At 51.7% G+C, this 17144-nt stretch overlaps 6 protein-coding genes across 6 annotated transcripts; 4 read left to right on the top strand and 2 right to left on the bottom strand.

Moving 5' to 3' along the window:
- The first annotated feature begins 379 nt into the window (after positions 1-379).
- On the top strand, positions 380-2087 carry NCU04314 (hypothetical protein). The gene is made up of 4 exons (XM_955867.3): positions 380-899; positions 1030-1146; positions 1214-1379; positions 1442-2087. Coding segments are annotated over exons 2-4 (423 nt in total). The 5' UTR covers positions 380-899; positions 1030-1145; the 3' UTR covers positions 1698-2087.
- Positions 1952-4241, bottom strand: NCU04313 (methionyl-tRNA formyltransferase). The gene is made up of 3 exons (XM_955866.2): positions 3617-4241; positions 3357-3558; positions 1952-3231 (listed from the first exon to the last, which is right to left on the bottom strand). Exons 1-3 carry the CDS (start codon positions 3906-3908, stop codon positions 2190-2192), a joined length of 1536 nt encoding a protein of 511 aa, XP_960959.2. The 5' UTR covers positions 3909-4241; the 3' UTR covers positions 1952-2189.
- Positions 4242-4525: 284 nt separating this feature from the next.
- On the top strand, positions 4526-6467 carry nudf-1 (nuclear migration protein NudF-1). The gene is made up of 3 exons (XM_955865.3): positions 4526-4769; positions 4842-5010; positions 5100-6467. The coding sequence occupies exons 1-3, from the start codon at positions 4708-4710 to the stop codon at positions 6327-6329; spliced, it is 1461 nt and encodes a 486-aa protein (XP_960958.3). The 5' UTR covers positions 4526-4707; the 3' UTR covers positions 6330-6467.
- A 2231-nt stretch (positions 6468-8698) lies between these two features.
- Positions 8699-13240, top strand: NCU04310 (hypothetical protein). Its single transcript, XM_955863.2, has 2 exons — positions 8699-10044; positions 10106-13240. The coding sequence occupies exons 1-2, from the start codon at positions 9730-9732 to the stop codon at positions 12959-12961; spliced, it is 3171 nt and encodes a 1056-aa protein (XP_960956.1). The 5' UTR covers positions 8699-9729; the 3' UTR covers positions 12962-13240.
- A 988-nt stretch (positions 13241-14228) lies between these two features.
- Positions 14229-15794, bottom strand: NCU04309 (phosphoribulokinase/uridine kinase). The gene is made up of 4 exons (XM_955862.3): positions 15431-15794; positions 15144-15173; positions 14676-15038; positions 14229-14592 (listed from the first exon to the last, which is right to left on the bottom strand). Exons 1-4 carry the CDS (start codon positions 15504-15506, stop codon positions 14327-14329), a joined length of 735 nt encoding a protein of 244 aa, XP_960955.3. The 5' UTR covers positions 15507-15794; the 3' UTR covers positions 14229-14326.
- Positions 15795-15918: 124 nt separating this feature from the next.
- On the top strand, positions 15919-17143 carry NCU04308 (hypothetical protein). The gene is made up of 2 exons (XM_955861.2): positions 15919-16331; positions 16595-17143. Exons 1-2 carry the CDS (start codon positions 16110-16112, stop codon positions 16850-16852), a joined length of 480 nt encoding a protein of 159 aa, XP_960954.1. The 5' UTR covers positions 15919-16109; the 3' UTR covers positions 16853-17143.
- Position 17144: the final 1 nt, after the last annotated feature.

Here is a 17144-nt window from a genome sequence, read left to right as displayed (position 1 = left end):
GGGGAGATGTGGGTGTGTCCTTCAACTTCTCGGTCTCGCAACTTGAGGATTCTGGATCGTGATATGAAATGGACAAGATGGAGAATAAGCTTCATCCCGAGCTGTAACTACACTACACCACACCAGATAAGAGTAGATGGTTGTAACAGGCCGGCGGCCAAGAAAAGCCATCTTATGCAAATCGCTGGGTGATTTGCGAAGTAACCTGGCAATAGCAAAGCGGGGACTATGGTACTTCATCACGTCAACAACTACATTCGGTACTGACACTTTTGGAGATTGGGTCACCACAGCTCAACATGGTGAAATTGGATGGCTAAGATTCGGCATTGGAGCTTGAGACTGGCTTCAGTTGTTTCCTAGATGGAGACAACTCAACAAAGAACTGGACGTGGGCCCCGCCTTCCCCATAGAGCTGGGCAAAACGGACAGTCTGGACAGGTCAGGTCAGTGTCATCGACTGTTGCATCAAGTCGCGTGACTCCAATACCCGCGGTCCTCCTCACCGATCTCCCCACCACTGTGACTTCCCAAACAGTAGCCGCAGAGCAGATCGTAGGTGCGAGCAACTTCGTACCTCGACCCCTCTTCGACGATGACTCCTTGTCCCTTCTCATTGGAAGGTTCGGGAGCTTGCCTTCCACTTATAAGAGGAGATGCCCCCATCTCTCCATCCCATCGTTTCTTTCAACATTCAAACTCATTACAACAACATCTACCACTACTTACGCACTACTGGTATTACTAGTGCATACTCGACTTTTCCAACCATCTCTTCCTTACTCTGTTTACAATAATACATCATACCCGAACCTTCCATATTCACTACATCTTGTAATAGTCGGTCGAATTCTTTCCACTCTTCCATCTCTGTGACATCACCTCACACAGCACATTCAGTAAGTCGAACATCCCGTCTTCCTTTCCCTACCCCAACCAGCCCGGACACCCACCGTCTCGTCTCTCATATCAGCTATATTAAGCCCCGCATGTTGTTCGTGTGACGCTGGCTGACCTTTTGTCCCTCAGTTCAACTTGACGATTACCACTGAATAATACCTTCAACTACAATAACGATAACCCCAGTCCACATATTACTCACACATATAACCCTCACCACATCAACTTCGACTACACTTTTCAAGAGTAAGTAGAAGCGACCACTTCCTCTTTGTTATGACATCATTGGGACATTGCCTTACACATGTCTTAGTGACTCGCTCCCACAAGTTCAACGACAAGGCCCACGTTGCGGCTGCCCAGGCTGAAGATGGCTCACTCGTCCCCGTCGAGCACGTTCCCAAGTTCTTTGGCAAGAACGGTTTCGCCGATGCAGATCCCAAAAAGGTTAAGAAGAACGGCGGTGGCAAGAGCAACTGGTATGTGACCCTTCTCATCTACCCTGGTGCCTCTCATTATGTACTAACATCGCTTTCAACAGGGGCAACGCTGGTGTCGAAGTTCTCGACGACCCTGAGTTCAATTTCGTCGCTCGCCGTCACTCCAATGTCAGCAACCCTAGCGTCCCCCATTACTTGGAGCAGTTTAAGACCAAGTTTGAGGTCAACGAGCCCGAGCCATTCTTCGAAGAGGGTGTCCATAACGCCCCCGAGGAAGAGGAGGTGACTCTCGAGAAGACGGAGACTTCTTCTAGCGGCGGAAGTGTCGATGACGAGCACAAGGCCACCCATGACTAAACATAGTCTGCCATGACCGTCACACCGTTACTATGATAATGATAACGAGGAGCGATATCCTTACACTGATGACGACGAAACGATACGAAACATGAGGGCAGTCACCTGCAGAAACTGCGGGATTCCAAACCATCTACAACTAATGACTTTGGCGGAGGGTTTCCGCGAGGCGAAGGGTGAAAGGACCCTGAGTGGACCGGATCTCTCTATTTGACTAGCAATCATTCCTTGAAACATTGAAAACTTTGGAGGAAGAAATTTCGGATGGTGGAACGATGTGACGCTTGATGCTCGAGATAGCAGATGGGGTTACTCTAGTTAGTGGGCGGTTGAGATATACCGCACTGTATATTATTGAAATTTAACCACGGCAACTTTGATCACTCTATATCTGCTCCTCCGACCTGCCATTGTGATTTGAATGTTTTGTGATTTGTGCTCCTGGCAGACCTATCTTGATCCTACATTTCAAGCCACCATGTCTCAAACTTCTTAACCCGCCTTAACAGCCAGCTCCTTCATCACCTGTCTAGCCGGCTTTGCCCCCTTTCCCTCCACCTTGATTTTCCCTACCCTCAACAAACCAAACTTGCCTCCATCTTCTGGGATCACAAACGTCACAGCCCCCTTATCTTCCTCCTTCCCGCCATCCAGTCCCAACCTGGTACACAAAGCCCAACTCACTCTCGGCTTTCTCTCCGTCACCTTTTCACCATTGGCAGTGGTCGTCTCGACATGGACGTACTCGTCCTCGCCAAGCCTTAAAAGCCAGGAGAGCGGGTCTGAAGGGGATTCAGTGTGAGATTGAGGTAGGTAAACAGGCTCAAGTCCCAGCTGCTCGGTGGACCAGGAATTACCGCTGTTCATACTTTCAACAATCCGTCGGTAACTTTCATACTTTTGCTCAAGCCCAGCATCGTCGTCGACAGAAGAGGAGGGGATGAAAAGCTCGGATACGTCCTCGAGAATGATGCGCTTCGGTGATCCCTTTGCTGATTCCTCGAGGGGGTGGGGGTAGTTGAGCGGATACTCCAGCTGCTTCTCCTTTTGAGCTTCTTTTTTGGTTCCCTTCTTTTCGGAGGATCCTTCGGAAGCAATAGGTAGATAAACACTAGCCCACAACGACCCGGCACCGCAAACTCGAGCTCGCAGCGCGGCGTCCGCGGCTGAATGATGTAAGATGGACCAACGCTGGTCGGCTTTGGTTATCTTGGGGGCGTGTGTGTACATTTTGTTCTCGACAGGAGAGGGGAGAGGAGGGGTGATGGGGATGGTATTGTCGATCACGGGCGCCAAAGGCGGGACGTGTAGTCCTTTTTGCAGAGAAGAAACGAGCATGTCGGCTCCTAGAGGGGCGAGCAGGTCGTGCAGTTGGGACACCGTGCAGGCGGGCGGGATGGGAATGCCGGGTAGAGGGGTTTGGGCGATGACGGTGCCGGCGTCGAAGGTTTGGGGGGAGAGGGTTTGGAGGGAGACGCCCGTGTGGGAGAGGCGGTTGAGGAGGGCATGGTGGAGGGGGGCTGGGCCGCGGAGGCTTTTTGTTTTTAGGAATACATTTGTTAGTGTTTGGACGTAGTTTTTTGTTTGTTTACTTGGACAGGGGAAAGGGGAAAGGGGCAATGGGGGAAACGGGGAAAAGAAGAAAAGGGGAGGACGTACTCGGGTAGCAAAGAAGGATGAACGTTCAACCCCCCGTATTTAGCTTGGTTGAGAATGCGTGGAGGGACAAAGAGACCGAAAGAGACGGCCACGATGAGGTTGATGGGTTCTCCATGGGGACTTTGAGGCAAGGACCAGCCGGTGAAGGTATCGCGGATGTGGATGGGGAGGGAAAGTTCTTCGGCGAGGTTTTGGATGGGGACTGGAATAGAGGGACTTTGTTAGTTAACTAACTGCGTGTTGGGGATAGATTATATCACCTTGACGGATCTCCTTGTACCCTCTGCCAAAAGCCTTTCCTGGTCGGACCATGACATCAATGGACTTGATGAGTCCTGGGTTGGCCTTGTGTTCGGCATGAAGAGCTTTTAGTGAGTAGCAACTGAAGACATCTGAGCCGCAGAAGAGGATGCGTAATGGGTCTGAGACCTTGTTGTTGGGTTTTGTGCTGTATGAGCATCGAGTGAATGCTGATGATGATGATGCTCTTCGAGAAAAAGAGGATAGGGATGACCTCATGCCCGAGGATATGGTGAGACGTTGGAGTAGCATTTTTACTACTGATGGTTCTCGTAGGTGGACTTTTCAAGAGTAACTCATCACGGGCTCAGAATCAGTTGAGACACAGACCAAAGTCACTTACACAACCTCGCTCACGGGGTTGAGAGGTCGATTGGTTGACGGATCCTATTCCACTAAAGCATGGAATAGGTAGCTGGAAGAAGACGCAGGAACGAGAAGTATAATCCTAGAAACTGGGACTAGGAACTCTAAGCATTCTTGACCCGAGATGATTTCTCAATGACTGTGATTGTTGAAGTGTCTTGTCCCTGTTGTCCTCTTGTTGTCGTCGTCGTCGGGTTGTTATCGCCATCGTAAAGTTCCACTTGGCGCACGATAGCGGGTTGCAGCAGCAAATGCCTCTACTGAGGTGTAGTTGCAGCGCTTCAACCCTAATCCTAGGGGACCCCGGCAGGCACCGAGGATCACCAACAGGGGGTCGCGATAGCCGTTGAAGCACGGAAAGGACCCCAGATCTCCCACTGCCGATAAGGGTGGGCGGGAAGGCTCAACGGGACAGTATTGTAGGTACGTACCCATGGACAGCTAGGTGAGGTAGCGTCCGGATAGCGGGCCACCAGCGGGCCATCACCAGCACCAGCGGACCAATTCCACTGCTTCTCTGTGCCAATCTGCTCCGCCATTCCACATCAAATCGTACCAGGCCACTTCACAAATGTGACGCCTCGACTCGGACGCGTGGCACATTGTGCCCATGCTCTAGACTACATGGAAATAAACATACATAGCTAGTCTTGCTGCCGTCCGGCACTGGAACCTTCTTTCCAGGATGGCTCAAGCTTCAGTTCAGATTGGCACTCCGTTGTTGACCACCCGGCAGGCTGAGGAGCTGTAAGTTGTTTTCTCCTAGGTAACGAACTGTCACACGAGGAGCGCAATTGCTGATGATGATTTTGGGAATAGGCACAAGTCGATCCTAGCATACCTCGCCTCCAAGAACCTCGCGACTACGGCGGCTACTTTGCGGGATGAACTCGACCTTGCCGAAGAGTCCTTTGACGCGGAAAAGGCAAAGAAATATGAAGGTCTCCTAGAAAAGAAGTGGACGAGTGTCGTCCGGTTGCAGAAGAAGGTCCGCTACTTATCTGTCCATCCAACCTCTTAACATCTCGCACCTACCTTGAAGGTATGTAGCCAGCTAACATATTCCAACAAAAACAGATCCTCGACCTCGAATCCCGCAACCACCTCCTCCAATCCGAAATCGACAACGCCACGCCCTCCTCCCTCTCGCGCCGCACCCAAGACCCGACCAACTGGCTCCCCAAAGCCCCCCCGCGCTACGTCCTCGAATCTCACCGCCTCCCCGTGACCTGCGTCGCCTTCCACCCGGTCTTTACCTCTCTGGCCTCGGGATCCGAAGACTACACCATCAAGATCTGGGACTGGGAGCTCGGCGAGCTAGAGCGGACGATCAAGGGGCACACCAAAGCCGTGCTGGACGTCGACTTTGGCGGGCCGCGCGGCGGGACCCTCTTGGCCTCTTGCAGTTCCGACCTGACCATCAAGCTGTGGGACCCGAGCGACGAGTACAAGAACATTCGCACTTTGCCGGGGCACGATCACATTGTCAGTTCCGTCCGGTTCATCCCCAGCGGAGCGGCCGGCGCGCCGGCCAGTGGAAACCTGCTGGTCAGTGCGAGCAAGGATAACAGTCTGAAAATATGGGATGTCACGACGGGGTACTGCGTCAAGACCATCCTGGGCCATGTGGACTGGCCGAGGGCGGTTTGTCCGAGCCATGATGGACGGTATTTGCTGTCGACGGGCAGCGACAAGTCGGTCCGCTTGTGGGACTTGGCGGGTGGGAGGGATGCGGAGTGCAGGCTGGTGATGTTTGGGCATGAGAACTACAATCTGTGTTGCGCGTTTGCGCCGCCGACGGCGTACCCCCACTTGGCCAAGCTGGCGGGGTTGGAGAGGGCGCCGCCGCCGAGCTCGAGCGCGGAGTTTATGGCTACGGGGTCGCGGGATAAGCAGATACGGTTGTGGGATGGGAGGGGAAATTGTATCAAGGTGTTGGTGGGACATGATAACTGGGTGAGAGGACTGGTGTTCCACCCGGGCGGGAAGTATCTGCTCTCGGTAGCGGATGATAGGACGATGAGGTGCTGGGACTTGAGCCAGGAGGGTAGGTGCGTGCAGACGCTGACGGGGGTGTATGAAGGGTTTGTGAGCTGTATCAGGTGGGCGCCGCCGGTGGTGAAGGATGCGGATGCCACGGCGGGGAATGGAAGGTCGGAGGGCAGTTCGCTGGCGGATCCGGTGGTGGCGGCGAGAAGGAGAGCGGCCACGGTGGGAAGTGTGAGTGCGAGTGTGCAGATTAGGTGTGTGGTTGCTACGGGGAGCGTGGATGGGGCGGAGGGTAAGGTTAGGATCTTTGCTAACTAGGGGGTGATCTTGGGTTTTGATGATAATATACACGTGTATATGGATATTATATAGATGTTTCATAGACATATAGATTCTTTGGGTATGCAGGCAGGCTACTACGAAGCACTGACAGGAGGGGCTTGCATTGGTCTACGGATTCATCATGATGAACTGACATAACGTTCATGGGTTCACGATCAGAGTTGCTCGTTTCGTATAAATCAAATCGATCTACGTTGAAGGCGAAGTGTTTCTTCAACAAAAGCACCCGCAGCCGAATGCAGGTGTTGCCTACTGAGGCTCCGTCCCGGCCCCACCACTCCGGTATTGTATGTGGTGATTCGGCGTGGAGATCGGGCCGGTGTCCGTTGGTCAGATCTAGTTCGCGCGGATTCCCACCGCCGGAGGTGTCCGATGGATGGATAACATCCCATCATGCGCTGCCTTACCCAGCCACCCAACATCGACACCGGCAAGGTGGAACTGCAAAACAGCTTGCTCAAATGCATTGTTTCGGCATTAGACTCTATCCAGGCCGTGATCCCCTTGGCGATGAAAATAGATACGTTATCGATCCCGGTCCGGACCTCAATGCTCGGGGTCGGCGGTGTGCGTATTGTCGTTTCCATCGGGGCAGGGGCGCCGGGGCGGTTATGTACCTCTAGGTGTCAGTTAGTTTATAGCTAGCGGGACTCATGCTGCGTGCGGACGGGACCGTGACCCGAGACCGCCAATAACAACTGCAAAGACAGAGGGTGCAAGGTATGGACTGCAGGTGTAGGCAACTTTTGGTGGCAGAAGTGGGTTTCTTTTCTTCATGCAATTCATGCAATTGTCTCGACGTCTGCACCGCCTGCTGCAGCTAAAAACAGCCGAGTGAAACTCTATCACTGACTGGTGTTTATACGATTTTTTTTTTTTTTTTGATTTTTTTTTGTAGAGGTTATTTCTAGAAGTGAGTGCCGTTTGGGCCTGTTGCCGCCGCTGGCGCCGACGCTGCTCAGTAGGGTACGTAGTGGTAAGTGGGGATATCAACAAGTTGTCGTCAATCCGTCGTCACAGGATCGTTAAAAGTCTTTTCCTTTCGTTCGTTGTTCCTTGCCAAGAAAATATGAAACGGATTTCACAAATGTGTGATATGGAATAAAAACGAACCATGATGCTGCGGCGGGTAACTGAAACCCCGGGCGGGAACTGAATCAACGACTCGCTATTTTCTGGGCGGCGGCACATCGTCATTTTATTTTCCTTTTTAACCGTGTACATACATAGCTGAGCCATGTGGCCATGCCGTGGGAATTAAAAGAACGGCAGATTGTTGTACACGATGTACGTACAGTACAACGTAGGTGGCTGAAAGGCATGTTTTGCATATCACAAACCCACTCCGTCTCGTTTCGAATCTTCGATTTGTGTTCAGCGGCGGGCGTTACGGAGGTTGATGCAATTCCCGCGGCCCGTCCCCAACCCGCCCCCAGCATCCATCTTTCAGCGGCCTGCTCGGAAACAACTAACATGATCGCAATCACCCACATCGAGATTCGGTCAGTCACCCCTTTTGCAGACCGGGCGGAGCTGTTCCGCGCTATGTATGTAGTGTGCCACTTTCAAGATGGCCAGGCGGGACTGCTGGAGTGAAGTGAATGTGTGTAGTGTCGCATCCAGTTGGCTGGCCATTGCATCTTGTGAATGGAGTCAGATCGGATTGTTGTTCATGACCCTGGTTTTTGCTTGGGGTGATTTGGACCAATGTCACATCCCATATACATACCTTGTCTTTTTCCCCTTGTCCGAGGAGGTCGCAAGTCTCGAGCGAGCGAGCTAACAAACAAAACCAGCATCGATCTGTCTTTCTTTTATTCACTTGAATAATTTGGACTCGTGATCTACACTTTTTCTTACTGGAGGCGGTTAAGAATGAGCAACGGGAAACAGTGACGGGCATGGTTGGGAAAGCACGACCGTTTATAATGGCTGAATTAGTCCACGTAACTGCCTGCTGGTCCCCCCCGTATTTTGACGAGTGCTCCAATGCGGAGATTCGGGCTGTTCCATGCTCCCGGTCGTCTCCCCTCAAAAGCCAAGCACGATGGTCACTGGAAACCCCTCTTCGCCACCTCCATTTTTCTTCTTTCCTCCTTGTCTCGCGAAGGAAAAAGGAAACCTCACCCGTCCCTCCCCCGTCTCAACCGTCCACTGGCCCGCGGGAAGATCACTTGCCAAGCAAACAATGGTTCCCAAAAAGCTGGGGCCAGCGTGACATTGACTGCCTTGATTCGTCCATCGATGTCATCAGCCAAGTGGGAAAAGAGGGTGGCATTGCAAGAAAGCACTCTGCAAAGACCTCAATAACCCAAGAGGCACGCCATCTCTTGGACCGGCATGACCTCCGGTTCTTGCGACTCTTTACCGCCTTTATGTATGTACCGTATACCCCTCAGTCACCAGAAGCACAATTTTGGTTTTTTTTTTTTTTAAGAAAAAAAATTTACACTACGCCTCCACTCTCTCGGGAGTTGCAATACTACCTCGAAATGGAAAAAAAGTACGACATGACTTTTGATTGTGATATATCGTTCTGTCTCAGTCCTAGCGGCTCATCCCTACTGTACTAGCAGTAGTAGTGTAGTGCTAGTGGAAAACTGAACAGCACCCTCTTTCAACTCAACTCAACTCAACTCAACTCAACAGCCTCCTCGTGCTGTGCTCACTGCTCCTCGGCCGAAGACGAACATAGCTGCAAGCAGGACACTAGTGTGTACTGTAAAAGGTGACCAGCATAAGGATCAGTCGGGCTGCTTTAACGGGCTCTCCACTGTCGATGTCGTCCTAGGCAGATCCCAACTCCACCAATCTCCGCCTCAGGGTTCCTGACCCTCCTGTTCAACTCACCTTCCTCTTCTTACACCGACATCTCATCCCATCTCCAAGGACCTAACAACAAGCACCGAGTTCGAGACTCTGAACGCCTCACCACCGACGCTTCAAAACACAATTGTCTTGAGTCGTGACAGCTAAGGCTTTCTGGAACTCTGCAACAGCCAGGAACACCGATCTTCTTGACTCAGTTCCCTGTTTCAACCTCCGTCTACCTCGTTAGCCTCGATATTCGATATACGCCGCCTTCTTAGCATAACGCCAGCCAACACACGATTCTTTGTTTCACAGTCACACTGGAATCGCCCTATACTGCCAAGTCGAGACTGGGCAAATGCGCTAGAAGGACCTCACCCCCCCGATCATGACTTAGAAGGGTCCTCCAAATATTCCCGGCACCCGCATCCATCTCCTCCCAATCCTCCCCTATGTCGCGGCTTGAAGGATTATGGCGACGCTGTGGACGTGATCGAGCCAAAGACTTGATTCATTGCTGCCGGCCTCCTTGACTGGCATCGCCCTGCCAGGCGGCAACATCAACATGGAGGCTTATTCTTACAACCACTCACAAGACGAAGACGTGCCCGACCGAGGGCCCGCCGTCTTCGTCGTCACCACGGTGACAATATGCCTGGCTACCCTCTTCGTCGTTGCTCGAATGGTGTCTCGTATTGGAATCATTCGCAGAGTCGGATGGGATGACTACATCATCATCCTTGCCTGGCTCATCTCCCTGGCCCTATCCATCACCATTGACATGGCCACGAGGCGTGGTCTAGGTCGTCATGACATGGATATTCACCCTCAGCACCGGCCAGGATTGAGGATGTGCGAATATGTCTTTTCCATCCTATACGTATGTGTTCTCCCATATCCAGTTGTGATAATCCATACACATCCACTTACATGGGTTACAGAATCCGGCCCTTATGGCCACCAAGACGTCCATCCTCGTCTTCTACCTTCGCCTGGGCAAGAACACGCAAAAGGTCCTTCGGATGGCCTCGTGGGCCGTCCTAGTGATTGTGAACGTTGCTGGAACCATCCTCACTTTCATGAACATCTTTCAGTGCAGCCCGCTGCGAGCTGCTTGGGACATTACGGTCGAGTCGGCCAAGTGTCTGCCGTTATTGACCGAGTTCATATGCTCTGCCCCCGTGAACATCGTTACCGATCTAGCTATCTTGGCTCTCCCTATTCCCGTGCTCACCGGCATGCGTCTCCCCCCGAGACAAAAGACGATTCTGATCCTTACCTTTACTCTTGGTATCTTTGTGTCGATCGTCGACGTCGTCAGGATTTACTACCTCCAGCAAGCCGTGGGTATAGTATCCATGAACTTTTCCGACGACCCCAGCGCAATCTACGGCCAAAGTGTGAATTTCTCCTGGAACGCATCATTCTCCTTGATGTGGTCGGCTGTCGAGGTCAACGTCGGCATCATCTGCGCCTGCATCCCGACCCTGAAACCCCTGATTATCCGAATCCTTCCTGCCATGATCATCGACCCCGACGGAACTCGCAGCAGCACCCGGGATAGGGACGCCGCCTTCAAGCGGGACAACTCGGACAGCAGCCAACCCGTTACCTCGTCGACGCTGAGCGACTCTCACGCAAGCGCCCCACAAGCTCCAGAGCAGGTCCGTCTAAACAATGACCGACTGTCCGACGAGATCTCCATCAGAGACTTTTTGGCAGCGTCAGCCACCAACGAAATCCCTGCATTCGAAGGCAGGACGCCTACCTTCCCGGATCGACGAAGGTTTTCATCAGTCCAAGAGAACCATATCTACTTTGGTTTTGTGGAAATGAAGAAGCCAAAGAGCATGGTCAAATCTTCGGTATCGGAATCACTCAAGTACTGCACCATCGTCAGCATCCTCTTTTTCCTCTGGGGCTTTTCGTATGGCCTCCTTAACACTCTCAACAACGTCGTGGCAAACGTGGCTCACATGAGCACGGCACAAGCTTTGGGCTTGACAAGCGTCTACTTTGGTGGTGGGTACCTCCTTGGACCTCTTCTCGTCGGAGGCTGGCTGCTCTGCCACGACGAACACCGTCGGTTCAGAAGGAGAAGACGTGGCGATATCGAACCCATTGGTGGCTTCAAGGCCACCTTCATTGTGGGCATGCTCATCTACGGCGTCGGAACCATCATGTTTTGGCCGTGTGCCGTCCTCTCGGCCTATGGCGGGTTCATGGCCAGCAGCTTTGTTGTTGGGTTCGGACTGGCCGTCTTGGAAACCGCCGCCAACCCCTTTCTTGTGCTCTGCGGACCACCCGAATATGCCGATATGCGACTGCTCCTAGCTCAGGGCGTACAAGCCGTCGGAGCCGTCCTGAGTGGTGTGCTCGCTAACAACGTCTTCTTCCACAAAATCGAAGAACGAAAACACAGTCCCACTACTTTGCTTGACGTCCAATGGACCTACCTCACCATCACCCTCCTCTGCGTACTACTCGCACTCTTCTTTTACTATTCCCCCTTACCCGAAGTAACCGACCGCGAACTCGGCCGGCTCTCCGAACGCCTCCCCGTCGAACCCAAGAAACGCTCCATTGGCGGTGTGTCGCTACGAACGTGGTGCATCCTCCTCGCCGTCTTCTCCCAATGGTTTTACGTCGCCGCGCAAGAAAACATGTCCGTCTTTTTCACTCGCCTCATGACTACCTTCTCCCCAACGCACGAGCCCTACCCGAACTCGCGGCCCGAAGGATTCGAAATAAGGACGCTCAACTACCTCGTCGTATCACATACCGCCTTTGCCATCTCCCGCTTCATTGCCGCCTACCTTTGCTATTTACATGTGAAGCGCGGGCCCACAAGCCGCTTCATCCCAACCCCGCGCACGATCCTCAGCATCTGCGCCGCCCTAGCAACAGTCTTCATCTTAGTGACTGTCGTCTACAAGCCCGCCTCCAACCCCAACCTCATGGCCATCCCCATCATCCTCTTCTTCTTCTTCGAAGGCCCCATCTGGCCACTCATCTTCTCCCTCGGCATGCGCGGCCAAGGAAAGAGAACAAAGCAAACAGCCGCTTGGTTAACGATGGGCGGCTCCGGTCCGGCCTTTTGGCCTTTTGTCTCGTACGCTATCTTGCAAAGAGGCGCAAGCATCCAGACCTCTTTCATTGTCGTCGTCATTCTTATGGCAATGACCATGGTCTACCCCCTTTTCCTCACTTTTGTTCGAGACGCGAGAGAAATGTCTGATCATGTCATGGACACCGCTGCGCAGAAAAGACGGCGAAGCGGGGATGTTGAAGACGGTGGTGGTGGTCTTGGCGGATTAGGAGGAAGGGGAGTATTCCTTTCTGAGCGCAGAGGCAGCGAAAACCCGATGACGCTTGACCAAATCATTGCCCAACGCCAAAGAGAAAGAGTAAAAGCTGCACAGAAGGCAGCAAGAGCGGAGAATGGAGGAATGCTCAAGAGGTTATCGCGAAGTATGGGGATCGGCACTGAGGAGACCCCTGATGAGAATATTAAGGATGAGAAGAGGAGGTCTCGGCAGCAGCAACAGCAGGGTCAGGGACAAATGCAACAACATTTGCAGCCAGAGATGCAGTATGAGAAACAGTCAGGGAAGAAGACTAGTGGTGAAGATGAACCGCCTCGTAAGGAAGGGGAAAGCGATGAAGATCCCATGAGCGGAGCGGACGAGGCGAGGCACCCGAATCCACCGGCTCCAGAGACTCCGGAATGGGAAAGGCAGACAGCACCTTGGGACCTTCCGCAGTTACAGCTGGATACGCGAATTTTGGAGGATTGAAGAAGAGAAAGTAGAGAGAGATACCTGATACCCTTATGATTGATGAGTTTATGCGGAAACGAAAAAAGGAATATACCAGGGCGTCATCGGATGGATGGATGGTAAAGGGATATACCACCATAAACATACGCTGTGCGCCACGGGCTGAATATCAGGATAGGCGTTGGTCAGAGCGATCATAAAAGTACATACATACATCAACGCACTGCACATACATACCATACCATACCAATACTTGCTTGGCACGCTTAAGATACCCCCTTATATATAATACAATGCTGCTTTGTTTGTTTGTTTGTTACTTTGGGAACTTCCATCATGTGTATTGAGTTGTCCCTGTGAAGCGAAATGGTACAATGGCTAGGGTTTGGTCCGTGACGCTACAGCAAGGAGAAAGTCTCTTTGTCTGATGGGCGTTTCATCTTATGATGCCTTTCTCTCCATTTTCTTTTGGGCCTTTCAAATATTGGAGGATACAATATTACGACGCTCTCGTCCACGATCGAAATTGATGAGACCTTTCTTTGGCTGTAGCTTTGATTCTATGGTAGTTCGATCAACCCACTCACGGGGCACGTAAGTGAACCCGTCCAACCACGTCAACTCCTGTTGTAGTTAGGATAGGTCGTTACAAAACGGTGATGGGGCTTACGATTATTCGGATGTACACGGCCAGAACCTCGGGGGATATTCGTATAATCCTATCCAGGAATTGTCTGGAAGTTTGAGTCCAAAGGCTGTGTATGATACAGACGATCAGATGCGTTGTGAGAGTATACTCAAGGAGTCAAAAGTATGATGGACTAACTATGAAGTGTTCGATGTTTCTCTAAGGACCATTCGGCCATTGTCTCAACAATTTTTTCACGGATGAGCGACGTTACTTGACAGAAGGTGAACGCTTTCGCATATCTAGTAAAGTTTTGGCTTTTTTGTATCAGTGATAAACAAACCATTGCTGGGTTGTAATTCTAGGCTATAGACAGTCGAAGAAACAAATACCAAAGATAATGCTCGCTTTAATGATACGCTTTATGTAATATCTTCAGCGCTGCCTCACACTCCTAAACTTCGAAAAGCTTCCTCCAGCAACTTAATCTCTCTGTCTCCGTCTCCCCCTCTATTCCGTCTTTGTCCACCACTCACTCTCACACCCCGCCTCATACCCAGTCTCACTTTCGTCACTCTCCCTTTCATCACTCTCGTCACTCTCGCCACTTTCCACACTCTCACTTTCGTCACTCTCCCTTTCGTCACTCTCCCTTTCGTCACTCTCCCTTTCGTCACTCTCCCTTTCGTCACTCTCTCTTTCGTCACTCTCGTCACTTTCGTCACTTCACTCTCGTCACTCTCGTCACTCACTACCTAAGTGTGCACCCACTTCCCATCCTCCAAGCTCTCCACAACCTCGTCCACCTCATCCTCCCTCAATAACTCCTCAATTAGAGCCCCATTGACCAAATCATTCTCCACCGCCCTCTTATCCGCCTCCTCCTCTGTGGCCGCGATCCCAGCAGCCAAATGTCTCTTGACCAACCGTTTCCTGGCCACGGGGAACGGCACTCTGACGAAGAACTTGAGGTCCATCAATTTGGCAGCATCAGACCAGGGTTTTTGGTCTAGTAGGAGGTCTGGTTTTTGTTTCGCTTTTGTCAGCTTTACCCCCCGTTCCATTTCAGAGAAAAACTGGAACAGAGTGGAGAGAAAAACTCACAATTCCCTTCAAAAACCACCACCCTCATCTCCGGTCCCACCTCGATCCCTTTCTCCACCGGATCCTTCAACGCATGATCGAAACTAGGCGCCCACACCGTTGTTCTGGTTGCCGTTGTCACCACTGGCTTTCGTAGTTCCTTCACCAGCTCATAAAACCCCTGTCCATCAAAAGTAAATTCCGCGCCGCGTCGGGCGTGTGCGAGTTCCGGGTCGGGCATGGCGGACAGTTGGGCGCGCGTGAGGTGGAAGCCGTCCATGGGGAGGGCAGTGGCGAAGTCTGGAGACATGGAAGCAAGGGGATATTCGGTGGCGTGCAGGATATTTAGGCGGCGAGCGAGAATTTGGGAGAGGGTTGTTTTTCCTGGTTTTTGTGGGATAGTGGTTAGTTAGGTTGGTGAGAGGGGTGGTAGGAGGGGAAGGGGTGGGGGAGGAAGAAGAAAAGGAGGAGGAGAAGGAGGAGGCTTACCGGAGCCGGGGATACCTGCTATGGCAATCACTGTTTAAAGAAGACGGTTAGTATGTTTGTTGCTGTTGTTGTTACTATTGATAGATGAGGAGTGACGAAGCAAAGGGAATTCAACGAGGTGAGTTGGTAAGCGTGTGACACAAAATGTCCACCGTCACCTGGTGCAGAGAAGGTCGAGATGTACGAGCCACTGAGCGAATATGAAAGGCATGCTGCAGGCGACAAGTAGTGATGATGGCTGTTTGATGACGGGGGAGATTATGGAAGAAGAACCGGTGAGCACATACAGAGTCTCTGATCCGTGGGTGTGTCGAGAAACTTGTCCCATGCCCTCTCGACCAGGCGATCCATTTGTTCCTCCATCTTTAGTGATCTGTTATTGACTGCGGATGCTGATAGTTGCCAGATGGTTGGTATGAGATGAGGTCACTTGTAAGTCGGCGATGATGGGTGGAAGAAGATTAAGATGATGTTTACAGACGGACAAGTTGCACAGCAAGCAAAAGAAGAAAAGTAACAGGGCTTTGCTGGTTGCCAATGACTGTTGTTCCGTTATTCAGATCTGGAAGTTGCTATTGTCAAGAAGTCAGTCGGGGAAGGAAAGACCCCCCCCAACCCAACGCCGGCCGGGCTATAACATGGAAGTTGGAAGATGTGGGGCCGCCCTACGGAGCTCCACGGGGCCACTGCGGGGCTCGTGGGGAAGATTGCCGCTCCGTTACTTCGGGGCTTTCAGGGCTCCGCAATTACTGTCTTCACTTTCTTGTCCGGAGAGCTTTCACCCCCGGGGAAAGACCTTCACTCACTTACACATTAATTCTCTCTTCGACTTCCACCTTTTCAATCCTGCATATCACTTACAACTCAACGAGTCATCTACCATCCATACTTCCCAAACTCATCACGACAATCTTGAATTTTTTTTTTAAGTTCAGAAATTTACATCTAAACATCACAACCAAAACCATGTCCCTCGAAGCCGAAGAAACCCTCGAGTCTGGCCTTCTAGGCATCGGTCTAGGCTCCGACTCCGAAGACGAGTCAACCACGAACACCATCTCTAATACCAAAACCGAAGTCGTAGCCGAGTGCGCAGCACCAGCCACAAAAGCAGACAGGACAGCCCTTTCGGAGGAAGCCTTCCAGGAACTCAAAAAGACTTATCGCGTCAAGGTTGAAAACGGCGAGGTAGGAATTTCCTCCTCTCCCTTTCGTTTCTCCTCACTCTTCACATCATATTCCGCCTCAGCTTCATGCTCTTTCACACTTCCAAACCTGCAAACCTCCAAACCTCCGACCCTTTCCCAGTATCAAATTTTTCAACCTGCCCCCTCCCCTACCATCCTCCTCCCTTCATATAAAAATGCTCCCCGTCCCCGTGCATCAAGTCCAACCAAGCCTCACACCCACTACATACACATACACTACATACAACTAACACGCAAAAAAAGTTCCACCGTCATCTCCAATTCCCCCTCGGCTCCACCGCCGCAGACGGAAGAACCAGAACCATCAACAAGCCCGAAGCGCAAGAGATTTTGCACGCAGTGGAGGAACTCTACTTCTTTCGGAGGTACGAGGAGGCAGTGGCGCTACTGAGAAAGGTATGGGAGGATGCGGGAGACAGTCTCTTTGATCGGGATACGACGGGGTTGTTGAGGTTGTATGAGACGAGGTGTGGGGAGAGGTTGAGGGTGAATGGGCAGTAAGAATTGGGAGAGGGAGAAAAAAGGAAGGGGAGGGGAGAATGGGGGAAGAGATGAATGGGTTGGTGGAATTAATGATACCCTTTTATTTTTACGTGCGTTGGTGATTACTTTGATTGATTGATGTAATGCAGTGCAGCGTTGGTAGGTTGGGTTGGTTTGGTTGGAGGTTCACATGAGATGGTAGTTCGTTCAGTTTGGTGTGAGCGCGAGGTTGGACAAGCAAGCATTATTTCAGCATGAGTTCATCGCGATGGGCTTTCAAAATACGAACGGCAGTCACGGATAGCGCCCA

Source organism: Neurospora crassa, linkage group V (assembly GCF_000182925.2).
Source record: "Neurospora crassa OR74A linkage group V, whole genome shotgun sequence".
Classification (NCBI taxonomy): domain Eukaryota; kingdom Fungi; phylum Ascomycota; class Sordariomycetes; order Sordariales; family Sordariaceae; genus Neurospora; species Neurospora crassa.
This window is presented reverse-complemented; position numbering and strand designations above follow the sequence as displayed.